The sequence below is a fragment of the Acanthochromis polyacanthus genome, chromosome 18, assembly GCF_021347895.1.
Source record: "Acanthochromis polyacanthus isolate Apoly-LR-REF ecotype Palm Island chromosome 18, KAUST_Apoly_ChrSc, whole genome shotgun sequence".
Lineage (NCBI taxonomy): Eukaryota > Metazoa > Chordata > Actinopteri > Pomacentridae > Acanthochromis > Acanthochromis polyacanthus.
The window spans coordinates 28,766,765-28,786,276 of record NC_067130.1 but is presented as its reverse complement, the minus strand read 5'-3'; the positions used below and the strand labels follow the sequence as shown (position 1 = coordinate 28,786,276).

Genomic DNA, 19,512 nt, shown 5'->3' with positions numbered 1-19,512 from the left:
TTTTGATTCTGTTTCTGGAGCATATGTCAGAAACTACCTGAAGGATTTCATGCATTTTGCACCAACGCCACCTGTGCATAATGTAGATCTGCCTTTTTTGGTGTATGACCTTGACCTGATTGTTTTCATTGTAGTGAAGATGTTTCATTTTGTAGGTGTATCGTCCAGTATATATTATTATTTCTTGCACTTAGAGGCACTATATATAAGGTGGGTGATGTTTTAAGTGGAGCGTGTTTATTTTTCTTCTTTGAAGGCTTTGTCATCTTGCTGCAAAAGTCATTCTGTTCCATTTCCTTTTTCATCTCCAGGCCCTGGACTTCAACCTCTTGGATGTTTCCTGCTTGTTGTACCTGTAATATTCGGATCTCAAAACTACTATCCGGATACCACCGTCCCGACCGAATATTCGAAGATTTGGATATTCAGGTCCAGCCCTAGTATTTATCTGTACTATTTGCAAACAATTTTGACTGTTAATCTGTAATTTGACCAAACATTTTCCTTATATTTATTTAGACTTGTAGCAAACAAGTTTACCTGTATCATTAGCTAACAGTTTTGGTCACACTGTAGGTAGCATTTTCAGCATAACTAATCTAATTTAACCATTTACACATTGTCTTTTTTACTGCTTATCCATACTTTTTAGCTAACTGTTAGCTTTTCGACTCAAATATGTTCAAAACCATTAAAATCGTTAAATAAAATACAATTTCTATTTACTTAGGAAAGTTGAGGTAATCTTTCCTACTTTCTGGTGACAACAGAAATGCCCACGAGGCTCGTCGTACACCTGGGTCAAACACACTCTTTCAGTTGTTTGTGAAACTGCTATTTATCACTTTATCACCTTCATAATTCCCTTCATAATTTTGTGACCAAAAAGATAATAAACATTCAGCAGTACACCTAAATGTGATACCTGAGTATAGCGTCCCAAACCACGACTAAACCATTAACATGCTCCTCTAACAGTAGATTTTCCATGTGAGTTTGGACTCTGGCTGCAGGGATTTTTTCCCCCATTAAAGCATTACTGAGGTGTGCAGCTGATGTTGGGCGATAAAGCCTGGGATGGAGTTTATCCTCAAGGTGTTGAATGGAGTCCAGATCAGAGTTCTGTGCAGATCAGTCAGGATCTCCAACAGCAAACTGTGACAAGCATTTCTTTACAGATCTTGTTTTGTGCTCGGGGGCATTGGCATGTCGGTTGACAATTGAAGTCATGCTATTTTGAAAAATATGTAGGATATGTGTTGTTGTATTAGGATTTCCCTTAAGTTGGACGAAAGATAATTTACTCCCATGCATTCTGGCCGTGCAGTGTGTCCTTATTTGACATCTGGATTGGCGGATTTAATTAGCATCATCCTCACTGTTTCTGTTTTTTTCTTTTTTGCTTACTGATTGGATATCACCGATCGTGGGAGCCTTTGCCCATTGATGTAACAAGAAGTCTTTGATGAACTAATTTGCTGATTGATTGTTGCTGTTTTGAACATCAGTGACTTTTTTCAATCGTTTATCGAGCACTCCTTTCTAGTCTGAGCTTCTCGCATGTGTGGGCTTATTCCTTTTCTTTGCATTTCATCATTCATTTTGGGTGGGTTTTGCACAGTTTTTGATAAGACACGTAGGCATGATTAATCCATTAATCTAAAAAATCCCCTAACAGAATAATCTCTAATGAAAATAATTGTAGTTTCTGTCCTAATAATAAACACTTTTAACCATAAACTGAAAGAATATCAGCATTCCAAAGAGCTTATTTGGAGGAGGAGGATTGACCTAGTGAAGGAAATCATTAACTGATAAATCTCCTCCTCTAAAACCATGCATATACTATCAGATGCTCTTGCTTTTATCTCTGTTGCCTAGGTTGCTGCTTGCTGACAGTTCTGCTGTGTCACTTTCAAGAAGCATAGCGCTGACTTCATCTGTGGTATCAGTAGAGCTCCATCGTAACCTCATTTTCTCCTCCGTTGTTCACTGCATTCTCTGTCTTACTGATTCATTTCTGAATTAGTTTCCATTTTCCAAGTCCGTTGGTCCATTTTCAACCTCGTTAATTGCTTTGACATTTTTGATTTCATCTCCCAGCACATCATGGGTCATAATTTCAAATTAAAATGACACAATCATTCTTGAAAGCAACAGAAGGTATTCAGTTTGCCCCGGTCAACCTTACTACCGCTTCAGTTACTGGTTGATAAGGCAGACGGAATATTTGCAGTAGAATTTAGGGGAGGCTCAGCTCTGAAACTCTGCCAAAACCACACAGGGCCATTTGTCAACACAGTGGCCTCAGAGCTCAGGCTTCATTTACAGTTGATATCGTCACCATTTTGTACTTGTGACTGATCACGCTGGGAGTTCGACTCCACTTTGCTGCTTTTTGGCTCCAGCTGGAGGACTCATGGATCAGGGATTCCAGCAGCTAGTTAAACGCCTCCAAGAGACCCGTGGACAAAGATGGATGTCTGTCCAGTAATGGAGGGAATGGGCAGGAAAACTATTTGTAGATATACAATCATAAAGAAAAGTTTATATACACTTGTGAAGAGTCATGGGACTCAAGTTTCTAATGATTCCTATAACTCGGAATCTTCTATGTTGGAATCTTTTAAACACATGCATACGGTACTTGTTACTAAAAACAATCATGTTCTTTGTAGGGCTGGACCCAAATATCCGAATATTCCCCCCGTTGGACGATGTTGCACGATTGGTATTCGACGTTACGAACGAACCCAACCAAATATTCGGATGTTCCTCATTAATCGGGGCCAAATATCCGGAGCCCAGAAACTGCTATTCGGGCCAGCCCTAGTTTTTTCACTCTTTCATACAATAACTATCCATCTTCCGGATAAATACCAACATCTGTTTGGTCAAAAATATGCATACAACAATTCTAGTATTTGGTTAGATGGGTTTTCATCAGTTTTTCCTAAACCAAGTAGCATCCACAAGCTTCTGGTTGTATCTTTGACCCTCTGCTTTGAAGTATTGGTGCAGTTCAACTAAATTTGTTGACTTTTCTGACATAACCGTGTTTCTTCCTCACAATTTACAGGTTCTTGATGAGGTTTAAGTCAGAACTTAGGGTAGAGCAGTCTAAAACCTTCATTCTAGCCTGATTGAACCATTTCTTTACCATTTCTGACGTGGAACACCCAAGACCCAACCTTCTGATGATGATCGTTGGTTTTCCTGAAGAATGTGGAGGTAATCCTCATTCATCATTATTCAATTTACTTTGCAGAAGCACGCGTTCACTGTCAGTAAAACAGCCCCAGGGCATGATGCAGCCATCACCATGCTTGACAGTAGGTTTGGTGTTATGGGGTGAAATGCCTCACCTTCTCTCCTCCAAACATATTTCTGCTCATTTTGACCAAATAGTGAAACTTTTCTTTCCACTGACCACAAAACTTTCCTCCAGAAGGCCTTTTCTTTGTTCATGTGATCAATACTTTAGTGGAGCTTTAAGGTTCTGCTTCTAGAGGAAGAACATCCTTCTTCATGGAGCCCCTCAGTTCGTGTTGACGTGGATACTGACAGCTCTGTTTCAGCAGCTTCTGTTTCATTGCAGATCTGCTTTTTGGTGTTTCTCAGTTGACTCTCGACCATCCTGACCACTTGTCTCTCAGCAGCAGGTGATAGTTTGTGGTTTCTTTCTGACCGTGGCAGTAACACAACTGTATCATGCACTTTGCACTTACAGTTGTTGGCACAGATGATTTGGGATGTGTAGCTGCTTTGAAATGCCTCCAAGTAAATTTCCTGACTTGTCCTTGATTAGCCTTTTCAGGTCTATACCCAGCTCAGTGGGCTTTTAAATTCATTTAAACAACAACAAAAAAACATGTTTTTTTCCCCCCTGGTGAGTTAAACTGCCACCACAAGATGGCTATTAAATCCGCAAATAGTTGGTCTGGTGCCTGAAGAATGTAATCATGCACCATTATAATAAAAAAGCCAATTTGCAATATAACATCATGGCACTCAGCAGGGCTGCTCTGTAATTATGCAGTCCCAAAGCCAACAACACAATCTCTGATCTAATCTTATTGTAAGACTCGTTACTAATAATTATACATAATTGAAAAAGATTATTTTTTAATCAGAGACATGTTTGATTGTTAAACAGAGTGCCCTTAAACAATTTGTAAAGCCTTCCTGTTCGACACAAATGTCTCAGCGGATTTGGTTTGATATTAAGAAGTTTTCTATTTCAGTTGAACGACAAATCGCTTACCACACACTTAAAAAAATCATTACTCAAGAAAATAGAAGTGTCTGTCAGTATTCGCTAATGATACTTGATGTCCGTACTAGATAATAAGATTTTAAAACAACACATTCTAGATTTAAAATAACTGCATCGCAAAGTATAAATTTCAACTTAAAAAAAAACAAAAAACTTTTCATGTGTTAAGTACCTCACTGTTATATTTGACTTTTTAAACTTTCTGAAACAACTGACTTTCAACAAGCCCAAAGGTTTTTTGAAATGAAGTTTTGTCTCTGCATGTTTCTGTCCTGCAAGAGTTTTTATTTGTGTTCATATTCAATGTACAAAAGTCATAAACTAAGCAGCTGATGTGAAATGAAATTGACAAATGTTTGGCAAATTTTTATTTATTTTTTTAAAGTTAATTGCATTTCTCACTCATTGTTCATTGAGCCTCCATTGTAAAGTACATTTCAAAACTGTTAACTAGTTGTTTTGGTGTAAAATAACAGAAGACATTTTGACATGTTACAATATTAAAGTACAGGTGTAGAAAATCACATTATTGATGAATTCAATTTTGCTGCTTCAGTACTAATACTGTTCATGCATGCTCGCTGTTACATGGCTTACTTAGCAAACTTAAACATCATTAATGTTGTTTATAACGCTTTCTAATATGCGTCCAAATGTCTTCTGTTGTAAAATGTGGGTTGTTTTGTGTAAATTGTGTGTTTTCTCCTTGGAGAAAACTTCTCTACACGTGTTCTACAAACTAGTTAAGGTTCTGAGCAAATTGTTTACATGGTGTAGGGTGTCATGCTGTAAAAATAAGCTTTAAACATGGATTCATTAATAGAAAAAGCTTGTAGAGGAACAAGCTTGTAGCGAAATTGCATTTGATTTTATCCTCACTCATTAAGTACATTGAAGAATCGGTATTATTGAGTAGATTTTCATACATTAGGGGTCTGTGCATTTTAGTGTCATATACGGGAATTCCTGGATATTGGAAAACATAGTCAGAAACCAATGACAGTTGAAAATATAAAAGAACTTAATGCAGGAAGGCTCTCGGTCATTCTGTAATGCTTTTAAAAAATGTGTAATACGTGTAAATCAGCTTTTTAAATTTGCTAATATTGCTGCTGAGTTATCACACATACACTGTAAAAAAAAATAAAAATGTTATTTATATGGTAAATTGGTTGCTGGAGTGTTATCATAAATTTTTTTCTTTTACGGTCAAGAAAGGCATTGATACTCTTGACTTTACGGTTAAAAAATGTGCTTCATTCCATATTTTATTGTGGAAAAAAGTTTGAATCTTTAAAAAAATGTTCATTTTACTTGAAAATTTATATGAAAGTACCATATGAAAAAAATTTGCATTTTTCCATTATCAGCACAACTGTTAGTGTATTTAACATTTAGTGTATGTATTTTTAGCATGATGTATATGCAAAAAATTCTGGTTATGGCTATCATATATACTAAACCATATGTCCGTTATCAACAGAAAAAGGCCATCAATTTTGACTGTACAAACTGTATTTTTAACATGAAATAATGCAAAAAATGTTAATTGTTGGAAATATTACAGCATTACGTTACATTATGTTTCCATTATCCACACAACAGTTTGTACATTTAACTGAGAAACTGTATTATTTAAGAAATAAAAGCAAAAATTCCAATATTGAATGTTATGCACATTTGAAATCAGAGTGCTAAAATCTTTTTTTTTTCAATAGAAAATACTGAAAAATACAGTTTCCTCCTGATTAACTGATTTATGGTGATTCGGTCTTATGTCAACTGGTTCAAACACATCCAGTCATGGTAAATTTACACGCGTTTTTTTTTTTTTGTTTTTTTTTTACAGTGTGCAGCCATGATTTACTTATCTGTGTTCTTTTGTGATCTAAATTGAGGGAAATAAACTTTTCAGATGTTCTTGTTTCACCTTTTCACATCTAAATGAATCAATTTTGTTAATTTATGACCTCGTGAACGTGAACAGTGCAGATTTCTACTCATGTTTAATGTGCATATTCAGAACACGTGTGGGACATGCTGATCAGACCTGACTGCTGGAGACGTTGCTGCGTCATGAGTCAACAGATCTTCTGTTTCCACCCACAAATCTGCACTCATGACCAAGCCTGCTTATTGGTTATGAGTACAGTTAAAGAATTAAAACATACAAAGGATAATTAATTTCAAATAAACTCACAAGCTGCTGACTAAAGTCTAATTAAAGTCCTGTATGTTGTAACTTAGTGGTCGGTTGTTCCAGAGCGCATGCTGCTGGTTATTGGCTGCGCGGCGCTGCGTCATTTCCTGACAGAGGACGGTGAGAGCCGCTGTCTTCAGTCTCTGTAGTAACGTCTGAAGCGGACACACCGATCTGCAGGAGAACAACACCACCAACAACAACAGACAAACGGCGCTTGTTTTTGCGCAAACACAACTGGATATACACGCACACGTTTTTACGCGTTTGGCATCGTTTGGAAGTAAAACTGTGACCGGAGCTGGATATCGTGAACTCCTCAGGACGCAGCGGAGGAGCACAAATATAACTTTTTTTCCTTTTTTCTCTTTCCTCTGCATCGAGGGAATCTCTCTTGTTGCGTTGGTTGCGCAGCGCCGGACCACATATCCGTGTCATTTGCAGTTGTGGTGTTGTTTGTCAAGCCCCAGAGAGGCGGACACCAGAGAAGCGGCGGCTCGGCGGCCACCTGACCTCCTGGAAAATAAGACGGCAGCTAATGACACGCAGGCTCACAGCTTTGCGTGGCGCATTACTGAGCTCTGTGACGGAGCGGGACGAGTCTCCACGAGGCTGTTGCATGTTCTGTCCCGACGCACCGATCCGCGTGTGAAGTTTGCAGAAAATAGCCGGTGATTGGATTTCGCGCTAACTGCTGATTAATTAGTGCTAGGTGGGAAAATAAATTAGTTGGACTAGATTTAGATTGGGGTTCATCCGTCAGAGTCATGGCTAGAACCGGAGCGCAAGTCCTCCAGCGGTCGTGATGCCAAGCGCCGGTGTGATCCCGCGCCACCAGCCCGTAATGCGCCCCCTCTAACCCCGCACCAGTGTGGCGCCGCGTCCCGGTCACCCCACCGCCAGGATGAGCAGCACCGACCTGGAGCGCATGTCGCTCAGCTCCTCGGCAAACTCCCTGGCCTCCAGCGCTCGGACGCTGTCGGCCAACGTGAAGAAGCTGCATAACGCGCTCAACCTCCTGCTCAACGACTTCGAGAGGGAGCAGTTCATCCACTGCCTCAACGTGTACCACTCCAAGCGCAACGTGTACGACCTGGTGCAGACCCTCAACGTCATCCTCAACGCGCCCAGCAAGCGGCAACTTCTGCCCATGCTGCGGCTTGTGATCCCCCGCTCCGACCAGCTCCTGTTCGAGCAGTACACCTCGGAGGGCCTCTATTTGAAATCGGATTTAGTTGCGAGCAATGGCAACGCCGAGCCGCCGCCGGGAGACTTCCCCAGCGCCAGCCCGACGCCCCCCGGGCATTTCTCGCCGAACAACCCGCCGGAGTTCCAAGTGGCGCTGCGGGGCTCGCCGGACAGCTTCAGCACCAGCAGCGACGGGACAGCTCCCTTGGTGCCGCTGCTCGGGAGGAACTTTATCCACGAGCCGCCCGGAGAGCTGCGGCAGGTCACCATGAAGCGGCACAAGAGCAACGAGGGCCTCGGCTTCAGCATCCGCGGCGGCTCGGAGCACGGCGTCGGCATCTACGTGTCCCTGGTGGAGCCAGGGAGCCTGGCGGAGAAAGAGGGGCTCCGGATCGGCGACCAGATCATGAAAGTCAACGACAAAGTGTTCGAGAAAGTCACCCATGCTGAAGCGGTGAAGGTAAGTTTCTTTTTCCTTATCATCTTTTTCACACTGCATGTTCCTACTTCCCTGCAGCATCAGGGTCCTGGTAACCTCTAAATCTACTTCTCCTGTGAATGATAAGCTTCTGCCCCATGTTAACTTTGCGTTTGGCCTTAAAAAGAGCTTTTATTTGTTGAGGTGAATTAATTCTGTTGCCTGGAAGCTGTTGTGGTTCTTTGTATTATGGGTGTCCATGTGTTGTGGCAGCACTGGAGTGTAAACTGTCCACTACTACTTCTAGGAAACTGTAACCAGACACCTTCAGAGCAGCAGGTAACCCTAGAGCTTTGCCCCAGCTAGAGTTTATCTGTTCTAGTAACGTTCTGAGAAGGTTCTAGTAGTGGTTCTAGTGGGAGGTTCTGTTTTAATTCCCACGGGGTTCCGATTAAAAGCAGGATAACTGCAGAGGCTCTAAAATATGTGGCGATAACATTGTCAAAGTTTTCTGAGTGTTGCATTGTGAATGTATTGGAACGTTGTGGGAATGTTCTGTAGAGGAACGTTCTGTAATGCGTTCCCTCAACTTTACAGGCAGAATGTTGTGTGTTGTATTATCTGGTTTGAGAATGTTCTTCCTTTGTTATCAGGGAACATAATCTGACGGCAGTCCTCCCACATTCTAAGAAAAAATTGTTCTAAGAAAGTTCTAGCAACGTTTTTAGTTTAAAATTATCTTAATTCCAAGAATAGTTATAGTAAATGTAGGATAACTACAGAGGTTTTCAAAGTTTTTGGCAGTAACATTCTCAGAGTTTTCTGACTGTTGCATTATGAATGTACCAGCACATTGTGGAATATTGTGGCAATGTTCTCTAGAAGAATGTTCTGTAATGCATTTCCTCAACAACTTTGCAGGCAGAATGTACCATGCTCTGTCATCTGGTTTGACAGAGTTCTTCCTTTGCTGTCATAGAACATTATCTGACAGAATTCACCAAAATTCTAAGAAAGTAACGTTTCACCAAAGTTCTAGCAGTGGTTTTATTTTGAAGTTCTCTTAAATCCAAGAATGGTTATAATAAAGGAAGGATAACTAGAGAGGTTCTAAAAAAGTGTTACATTATGACTGTACCAGCACATTGTGGAGCATTGTGGGAATGTTCTGCAGAAGAACATTCTGGAATATGTTCCCTTTGAAAGTTTGCAGACACAATGCCCTACGTTCTGTCATCTGAGGCCTTGATTACATCTAGAAAATGTGTTTTTAATGTGGGAACATAATCTGACATTTCCTAATGTTCTGAGAAAGTAACATTCAAAGAAAGTTCTAGCAATGGTTTTAGTGGGACGTTTTATTTTAATTCCCAGAGTGTTCTTTGAAAAGGAGCCTGTCCTCAAACAAAAAAAACGTCCACATAGGTCGTCTGTACACGCCCGTATTATGACCGAGTGTTACGTTTTGACTGTGCGACCTCTGGCAGTTGAGTAAATATCGACACTCCGGTGTCGCAGGTGAAACGTCACCATGAACAAACTTTTATCTAACACTATCCCTATCCCTAACCCTAACAATAACCCTAAACCCGTGCTGGGAAAGTGAGGAAAAAGCCGTTTCGCGAGGGAAAAGCTGTTTCTTAAATTAAATCCCATAATGCGCTCCTTTTCCCCGTAGGGGGGCTAACGTAAATACGCTCTCATGGGTCGTATTCCGGTGCATGTTACGTACGACCTGTGTGGTCGTATGAATTGTAGGACTTGTTTTCTTTTAAAGGGGGCATAACTGCAGAGATTCTCCAAATGTTTGGCCATAACATTCTTAAAGTTTTCTAAATGTTGCATTGAGAATGTTCTATTTTTAACGTCATCCTGGACCATCGTGTGATTGTTTTCTAGAAGACGGTTCTGTAATGTGTTCCCTCAACAACACTGGAGGCAGAATGTTCCATGTTCCATCATCTGAGGCCTCGATAACAACTCAAAAACACATTTTTAGTGTTGTTCATTCTTTCTTTGTCATCATGGAACATAATCTGACAATATCCTCCAATGTTCTGAGAAAGTAACATTCTAAGAAAGTAGTGTTCTAAGAAAGTTATGGCAATGGTTTTAGTGGGAACTTCTGTTTTAATTCCTAGGATGTTCTTTTTAAAAGCGAGATACCTGCAGAAATTGTGCTCTAGAACCATTATACTCTAAAATTCTTGAAAGGTTTTCTGAATGTTGCATTTAGAATGTTCTTCCTTTGTCACTGTTGTGGGAACGATTTGTAGAAGAAAGTTCTGTTTTGCTTTGCTGAACAACTTTACAGTCAGAATGATGCATGTTCTGTCACCTGGCAAAATTGTTTTGAATGTTGTTCGGAGAACATTCTTCTTGTATTATTATGGAGCATAATCTGACAGCTTCCTTCAATGCTCTAAGAAAGTAATCTAAGAAAAAGTTGTAGTAATGTTTTTAGAGGGAAGTTCTTTTTAATTGTCCTCTAGGGCCATTGTGCTCTATTAAGTTTTCTGAGTGTTGCGTTGTGAATTTACCTTTCTTTGTCGTCATTCTGCAACACTGTGGAACAACATGTTTCCTCAAGAACTTTTCAAGCAAAATGTCGCACGTTCTGTCATATGGAAAACATTTTTTAAAATGTTGGTTTGAGAATGTTCTTCCTGCATTATTGTGGAGTTTCATCTGACAACATCCTCCAAACATCCTCAGAACGTTGCAGCTAAAGTGTTCTGTCTTAGTTAACTTCTAGCATTAAGAGATCTTTACTTGAAGCGATAAGCATCCCTGAAACCTTTGCAGCAACTGTGCAGGCAGAACGTTGCATCTTATGTCATCTGGAAAACATTTTCTTGAATGTATGTTGCTTCTTTTGTTATCATGGAAGTTAATCTGACAACATGCTCCAAATATTTTCTCAAAGTTGTGACTGAAATGTTGTTTGAATTAACTTTTAATGCAACAGGAACATTATTTGGAAAGATCAGCATCCCTAAACCCTTTGCAACACCTTTGCATGCACAATGTTGAACGTTCTGTCATCTGGAAAACATTTTTCTGAATGTCTGTGTTGATTCTCAGTCATCCAGGTCATAGTAATGGTCGTAGCTTCAGTAAAACATCAGCTGAACTTCTCTTGTAGGTTCATGAAGACATTAGTTCTGAACTGAAGGCTTGGATGAAGGTGGAACATCTTAAAGAACCTTCAAGAGAAATCCAGTTGCTTTCGACTGAAGCTCCTAATGTTTTTTTTTTTTAATCTACGTTCCTCCTTTTGTTATCATGGAACGTATTCTGACCACATCCTCTGAATGTTGCAGGCTGAAATGTTATTTTAATGAACATTACAGGAACATTTGTAAACTTAAGCATTCCTAAAACCTTCTTTGGAGATTAGATCGAACCTAAAGGTGACGTTGGGAACGCTTGCTGCTTGCAGGGTTGTGTGTTTGTGTGGCGAACATGAAGACTTTCTCCCTGAGCTGTGTTGTTAATGCCACTCAGAGTAAAGAAGGCCTATTAGTAAATGAGGTGATAAAAGAGCGTCTGATTTGTGCACGGCGAGGATTGATTGAGCAGGAAACCTTGTGAGGACCTTGGTGTTTATGAGTCCTGTGAGCTGTCCGTGGTGCTGAAAATTCATCTTGGCGTTTTCTCCTCTTCATCCTGACTGCTTTTTACCTCCATTTTTCTCGCCGCTGTCCTGATCGATTTTGTGATTACGCTCATTCACACCGGCGCTGCACTGCATTTCACAGGCTTTCATAGTTCTTTAATGAGTCCGTTTTAGCAGATCTGTAAAGCAGCACCCAGTGTTTTTATCCTTTTAAGTTGTTTTCAGTTGCACATCTGGACATATGAAAGTACTTTTGTAGCATCTGCCTTTATAGAAACAACATTTTAATCCCAATAAGACTTTGATCAAGACAAAAAAACAAGATATGGTTTCATGCTCTAGCCTCTACTTGGAGAACATAAGGTTATTTTTCTGTTAACTGCCACCAGAAGCGCCAGATATCTATAAGCTGCTTTTTAAAAATCGTGATTATTCTTCTGCGGTTGAAAGGTCACCGCTGTGTTCCCTCCTGGCAGCTGTGGATTATAGCTCACATTGAGTACTTTCTAACCTTTGCTGGTCTTGAAAAAGTCACCCACGCTCCATCTCTTCTCATGTGGGTTTTTGTAATTCACTTTATGCAGGGCTCAGGCCTAAGGCAATCCCCCCACCTGCATGTAATCCAAAATACTGCACCTATAGGCTTTTGCTTAATGCTAAGAGATGAGGGTGTTTTATGTAGTTTTTTTTTCTCCTCGCTGGTTACATCTGAGAGGATTTCATGCTTTACTAGAGTCAAAGTCTCCTGATGCATTTTATGTTTACCCCTTGACATTTATGGCGCCTCTGGTGTACACTGCTTTAGTTGGAATTTGTTACTATTTTTCCACTGTATTAGATTTATCTCATGGTGTAAATATATTACAGCGTTCTTAGCTTAGTCAGGAAGTCCCTGTGCAGTGATACATGACTTTTTGTAGAGATGTACACTACCGTTCAAAAGTTTGGGGTCTCCCAGACAATTTCATGTTCTCCATGAAAACTCACATTTTTATCCATGTGCTAACATCATTGCACAACGGTTTGCTAATCATCAGTTAGCCTTTCAACACCATTAGCTAACACAATGTAGCATTAGAACACAGGAGTGATGGTTGCTGGAAATGTTCCTCTGTACCCCTATGGAGATATTTCATTAAAAAGACTGCAGACTGTATTTCTGATCAATTTAATGTCATCTTCATTGAAAAAGAAAAACAACAGCTTTTCTTTCAAAAATAAGTGACCCCAAACATTTGACCGGTAGTGTATGTTGAAGAGAAGTGATAAGTTTTAAAAACTGATCTGCAGCCTAAAAATCTCAAACATGATCTCAGACTGCATCGGACAGAATACTAATGACAAAATGGTCTTTTTTTGTTTTTCTTCTACCAGTTTTACACACATTTCTCTCATCTGTGGATCGAAGGCTGTCCGTTTCTGTACTGTAAATGAAGAAGTGGAAGTCATTTCTTGCATCCATCATGTGTTAGATTTTCAGAAGATAAATGAAAACATGCTTGTGTGTGTTGCTCATCTCTGTCATCACCTCTGTGTGCCTTTATTCCTATATGTGCAAATCCTCTTTTCATCCTGTGTCACTCTATTTTCATCCCTGCTGTCTATAATGGCTTTGCGATGCCTAGGAGTATGACTACTAGTTATCCTGCTTCCACTGCTCCGGTTATTAGCCCGACAAACCAGGCACCCAGCCAGCAGGAGAGGAGAACCATCTAAGATAAAAATCCCCCTGGAGGTCATTAATGGCCGAGTTCAGTTATTTTTATACCCTCTCAGTTTAGTCTAAATGTTTTTACAGGCTTCCAGAACTGTCATTTTAACCTCTTAAACTCTGCCAGGCTCACCATCGAGTCCATCTTGTGGTTCAGCCAAACATCATGCATTGTGATTAATATTTTGGAGAAGATGGGAGGGGATGTTGTTTGTAGTTTCTTGTGTAGTATCGCCTTATACTTTCAGCTATGTGTTGGTACAAGCAGAATATGTGATTCTGTGTGTAGTTTTGGTAAACATGAGAAAACTGTTGTCCTACATTTAAGTTGGAGCTTCTCCACTACCTCTGGATTATGCAAACTTTTCACTTTCGGAGATGTAGTCAGACTATTGAGCTGCTGATTGATTCTAAAAGCACTCACTTCTTGTGTGAACATCCTAAATACTGTCTTTAACCCTTTAAGCTTCAGTCAATTCCAGCCGTTTTCAGTACAAAAAATCGCTAATATTCTATTTTTAAATAAAAAAAATTACGAAAAATACAGGGAATATTGGACGCGCATCGCGAGGTGCATTTTCTTGAAAAGGACCGATTCGGGGATTTTATACCGACTTCAGGACATGTTTTGGACAAAATAGTTTCCTGGCTTGTGTCATCTGATGTAAAAGGTTGGATTATGACCGTTTTTTGTGGAATCTTTTTTTTGTGTATAATAATGAACCCGGAAATGTGAGTCGCACTGTGTGCGTTGAAGCCGTGTATAGAGAACGGATGGATGAATATTTGTTTTTGTCGGACAAATGTGTTTTTCTCACCCGCTGTGGTAATCACATCTGAAAGTGGTTTATACCGGCGGATTCATGAGAATCTAAGCTTTCCATCGGTGTATAGTGTTTGTATAATCGTGTTTGCAGCCGTCGGACATTCCTGAAATTCCTATGCAAATTAGTAGGTGTACCGCCGGCGGAACACCGAAGCTTAAAGGGTTAATCAATGACTGAATCAGTGTTACACAATCCTTATACAACAAAGGACAACATCTCTTTAAGTTCTGATTGAATATGTACGATTTTGATACATGTCTTCATTATATTTTCTCATTTAAACCATTTTTGTTCGTTATAAAGTTCCTTGTTTTTTAAAATTTGCTCTCTTGTTAAAATCTACCCGTCAAGTCGGAGATTAGCTCGGCGGATGTAAGCTTCTGGCGCGTATGACAGATAAAATGTCACCGTTGAATAAGCCGCCGTCTGGATGCTTTTCATGAATCCGGTTGCGATAACGACTCAGTCTCCTCACCTCGAACTGAACTCCCCTCCATAATCAGTATTTTTATTTTAATGCTCAGCCGAATGACTGTTTATGATGTGGAAGTGGGCGTCGTGATGAACCCGACTCTGCAGCTCCGAAAACATCTTTAGCCTCTTGTAGCTCGTAGTTTATGGTGGACGGTTCAGCTAAAATTTTCTCATAAACTCGACACAAGAATCAACTTATATTAATGCTAGCGTGACACTTTAAGCAACCTCTGGCTCCATAAATAACTGTGTCTCTAACTTTAGCACCACACGATGAGGCCACAAAACCTTTTATAAGGGAATCATTGGTGGTTGTTTGAAGCTTTGTGGCCTCTTGGTGAAATCATTCCAACTCATTAACTCATAATCAGTTGGGTTTCAGTTTAGAGTCACCTTTTTAAAAAGATAAATGCTGCATGGGGTCCCATAATAAAATGCAAAATGTTAAGCATCTGCAAACTCTGTGGCGCCGGTCTGCATGTTGACAGCATCAAACAAGACGAACCGCTGTCACGACCTCGCAATCGGCTCCGAGCTGAATCAATTAATAGTATAACGAGATTCCTATCTGCCTCCCAGCATCTAATCAACACGCTGACCATTAGCAGTCTGCAGAGCTGCTCCAGGCCGCTCGGCTCGCATTCCTCTAACTGGTGGCCAAGTCTGTGCATGTCAATGTCCCAGCCGGGAAGCAGCCAAGGTGTAGACTGAGCAACCAGCCAAGTCTTCATCTTTTTTTCTTTTTTAAAATCCTCTCACCCCTTTGCTCTTTTTGCATGTTTGCGATAGAAGTTCAAAAGACGCCGCAGATTTCCTGGGAATACTGTAGAGAGAGTTCAGAACTAACAAAGACAGCAACGTTGTCTTGTATCTCCTTCATCGTGTCTCGCGACACCGTGTTTTCCCTTTTGTTTCTTCCTCACACCCTCCCCAGACTTGAATCTAATTAAAAAGTCAGCGAGACATGCAGTCTGTGCAGGCTGATGGCGAGACAAGACCGCTTGTCTTGTTGTTGTTGTTGTTGTTGTGGCTCCAGAATAACACAATTTATGTCCCTATCCCGATCCTGTCACATCTCCTGACTGTCCAGTGAAGAAGACGATAATGAAAAGGTTGCTCCGGCTAAATGCTGGCTCAATAGCTAACCCGGAGACCGAGACAGCCTCTTAGGAGGAGGAGAAAATCAGAGATGGAAAGAAATTCAGCTGTAAGCTTTTTGACGCGTCGTCTGTGCAAAGCGACAAGCTGCTGCTTTCAGAGGCCGTCCCTGAAGTCATCAGGCAACAGAAGTTCGCTAAAGTACAGTGGATTAAGGCTGAGTGGAAGCATACAGCAGGGAGAGAACAGTGTGAATGAGTAATGCACTGCAGACAAAATGAGATGCAAAGGCTTATTTAAAGCCAATCATGCTGTTTGTGTGGGGTTATTGATGCTGTTTGTGGGCGTGAAGTGGTAGTAGAGGAAAGGACTTATTAAATTCAGCTGCACACAGAGTCCAAACTTTTTTTTTTCCCTGAGTGATCAGGCTGTGTTGTTTGACCTTCTGGAGCTGCGTCAGGCCTGTTTTTGTCTGCTCGGGGGGCAAGAGTTTATACCTGACATGTCTGCTAAAAAATGGACTGTTTACACATCGTTTATCATTTGCAGACGTGTTCACGGAGTCTGCCAAGTGAATATTCACCCCCCTCTCATATCTGCTTCGGTTTCGGCCATTTTAGAAAAATGTGTAACTTTTTAGCTGCCAAATTTTCTACTTTCTTCACTATCTTGTCGCTAACTTTCACATTTGATGCTGAACAGGTCTTGTACACCGTTTGTCTGATAGGAAAGTTCAGACCGTAAGATTCTTTCGTTAATAGCATGTATTTAATAGTTTGCCACCCTTTATAAAAGCATGCTTTTTACTGCTTGGTTTGTGTGCAGCAGTAGCAATGGTGGACAAATACAATGGTTTGTTTATGTTCAGTTAGCACTAGCATGTACAAGGTTTAGCATTGTTACACCAATTTGCTATCATGCAAAAGCCTCTGCATCCATGGTTTAAAGTCCACAGAAATGATGTGGACTGACCTGACATGCTTGTTGCAGCACTTGTAGTAATTTTTTTGTGTAAGAACTTTAGTTTTAATATGGAAATTGTCCACATAAATATCTGCAATAATGTGGAGATGGCGCTAAAAGCTCAGGAAAAGTGCCCCTTGGTAATAGGTCTGAATGTACGTGTTGAAAAATTAGACTCATTTAACACACATTTAATATATTTTTGGACTAAATTTTTGAAAAAAAAAGCTGTACATGGTTTTATATTTTAACCTACCAGAGTTTCTGACTGTTTCTGTAACTTCTTTAAAGCAGGAATCATGAATTGAAAGCAGCTCCTGATGTCTTTACTGCAGAGACAGACCACAGACTGAATAATCTGCCAAGCTGCCAAGAATCACTGCTCTCAGACACTGTCATGGCAAGAAAAAAAAGAGAGAGAGAAATGATAAAAGAGAAAAGAATTCTGACCACTATAAGAGACTGACAGGAGAAAGTGGGAGTTGGAGACTGATAGACAAGCTACGCATATGTGGAAAACTTTTCTAGCCGGTCTAGTCTGAAAGTATTTTGTATCTTCAGAAAGTCCTTTTCCATCCGTACAGTTCAGACCGTTTGTCAGGCTTGGGGGGATTCACCTCCTACATTCGAGGGACTTTGGCGGTGCGATATTGGACTTAACCCTCCGATCCGTCATATTTTTACTCACTGTTGGTGCATTTTTCACTACAAAATGAAATGATCCATCTCAATGGAAACAGCACAACCATGACTAGAAGTTGAGAGAACTCAGAAGTCTCTTCTATCCAGAATAAGAAAGTTAGAATACCGTAAGTCATAAAAAAGGAAAAATGAAAGTAGCATGTTTGTACTTGTTTTATTTTGTTTTTTACAAACATTTACAAAGAGTCCTAAAATCCACATGTCCAACATTTTTCCAAGTGTCCTCACATGTTACCTGGAAAAAAAAGGTGGCTCTACTTACTAGTGATGTGTTGCTACTTCAGTTTAATTGGTTTTCATCGTTGTCTAGTATCTACCTTTACACAGCCTGCAGTTCAGTCAAAAAATCCCCGAATTTTTCTTTGTGTGACTGTTGGTTGCAGCTGAGTCAGTGATAGCTTTACAGATGTGTAGAGAAACAGGATTTTTTGTGAGTCATTCCATGTCAATTCAACAAATGCTTGTTGCACCACTTTCTCAGATCCTCCCAAAAATTTTTTTGGGCTTTATTTGGGTAATTTTATGAACAAATGCAAAGTATTATGGTTATAAACATACAGTATAAGCAGTAATGATCTAATCTAATACCCATAGTCAGTCCAAACTTAATCCTCGCCTATGATTTTAGGGTTTTAAACTACTAAAAAAAGCAATTTATACTCCTTTTACATGGTCAGAATTTTTTCCCCTTCCAAAACTTTTACCCTTCTGGTGAGAAAAGTATAGAAATGAATGAAAATAAAAAATACTGGACTGTGGAATTTCCCAAAATATCCTTATTATTTCATGGGCGACTTTATTTTGGGTTTTTCATGCCTCTATTTTAGGACTTATTCTTGTGAAAAGACATTGAAAGAATGAATTTTCTTCTTTACTAATGAAAGTTGCATAAGGTAAAAGTTTTAAAACATTAAAATAAAGCTTATTTATTGATTTATAGGCTGTTGAACTCAGGTGTAGACCCAAAATAGCCTAACTTTAGGCATTAAAAAGTGCATGTGGGATACATGGTACGCGGTTCAAATTTTTTTTGGAGGAACTAGTATGTGTGAAGTATGTGTGAACTTACTTTCATATTTGTTTCTTGTGCCAAAGATGAGCAACTGCTGAATCAATTTACTATACATTTTGATCCTCGTTTTTGTTTTTAGGAACCATTTACATGACCAACTAAAGATGAAAGATGAATCTGAAGCATCAGCATCGTAGTATAAGTTACAAAGGGCATATCTGAAGTTAATTATTATATAGACATTGTTTTTTCTTTCATACAGTAACTGAATAAGAAGAAATGGCATCACTCCCAGACTGCATTCTCAGGACAGCCTCGGTATCGTATTTGACTTATCAGCTGAATTTGAAGATTTGCAAGTGAAATTCATGCACCCAAAAGGTCCCAGCAAGAAGTTCACATGGCCTAGAAAGGATGACGTAGTGTGGGTGCCTACAGCCCACATCCTCTGTCCAATCACTGCTCCTTCAACACGCCGTGGTGGACAGTACCACATATCTGGTGCAGATGATGGCCTGATTTCAGAGAAATTCAAGCAGTTCAAAGGACAGAAATAGTGGTGTGATAAGTTGGGGACAAATTACATGTTTTACATGGGACCTAAGGCAATATAACTCATTTTAACTGCAATATATTAGTTAGAATTCCTAAAAAAACGCCTATAAAACATAGTGCATTTCTTGGTTAAATTGGCCATGAAGGATTCAAGAAACAATGTTGATACTTCAGATATCAATTATTCAGATGTTTATTGTTATACAGACAAAGTTTCATGTTTCTACTCCATGTCCCACATTGGTTTCTGTGCCAATATATGTATGGTGTTTTTCAGTCTGTTTCATAAATAGGCATCGTTTTGAGGTCTAAGGAGACTAGCTAGCTCTTGGATATTTTTAGGTTAGAGAGAACTTTTAAGGTACTTTGAGATTTTTATAACATATGAACCTTGTTACTTATTAAAATTTGTGAAAAAAATGCCTAAATTCTTGAAAAATGCCATTTTCGCCAAATTTTTAAATTGCCC

At 39.8% G+C, this 19,512-nt stretch overlaps 1 protein-coding gene across 3 annotated transcripts in view; it reads left to right on the top strand.

The window, feature by feature from the left end:
* The first annotated feature begins 6,597 nt into the window (after window positions 1-6,597).
* The window catches only part of whrna (whirlin a), a 246,904-nt gene continuing 233,989 nt past the window's right edge, over window positions 6,598-19,512 (top strand). For all 3 annotated transcript variants that reach the window (XM_022191010.2, XM_022191011.2, XM_051938182.1), the window contains exon 1: window positions 6,598-8,124. In XM_022191010.2, coding sequence (XP_022046702.1) covers window positions 7,381-8,124 — 744 coding nt within the window. In that variant the 5' untranslated portion in view covers window positions 6,598-7,380. The remainder of the gene's footprint in view (window positions 8,125-19,512) is intronic.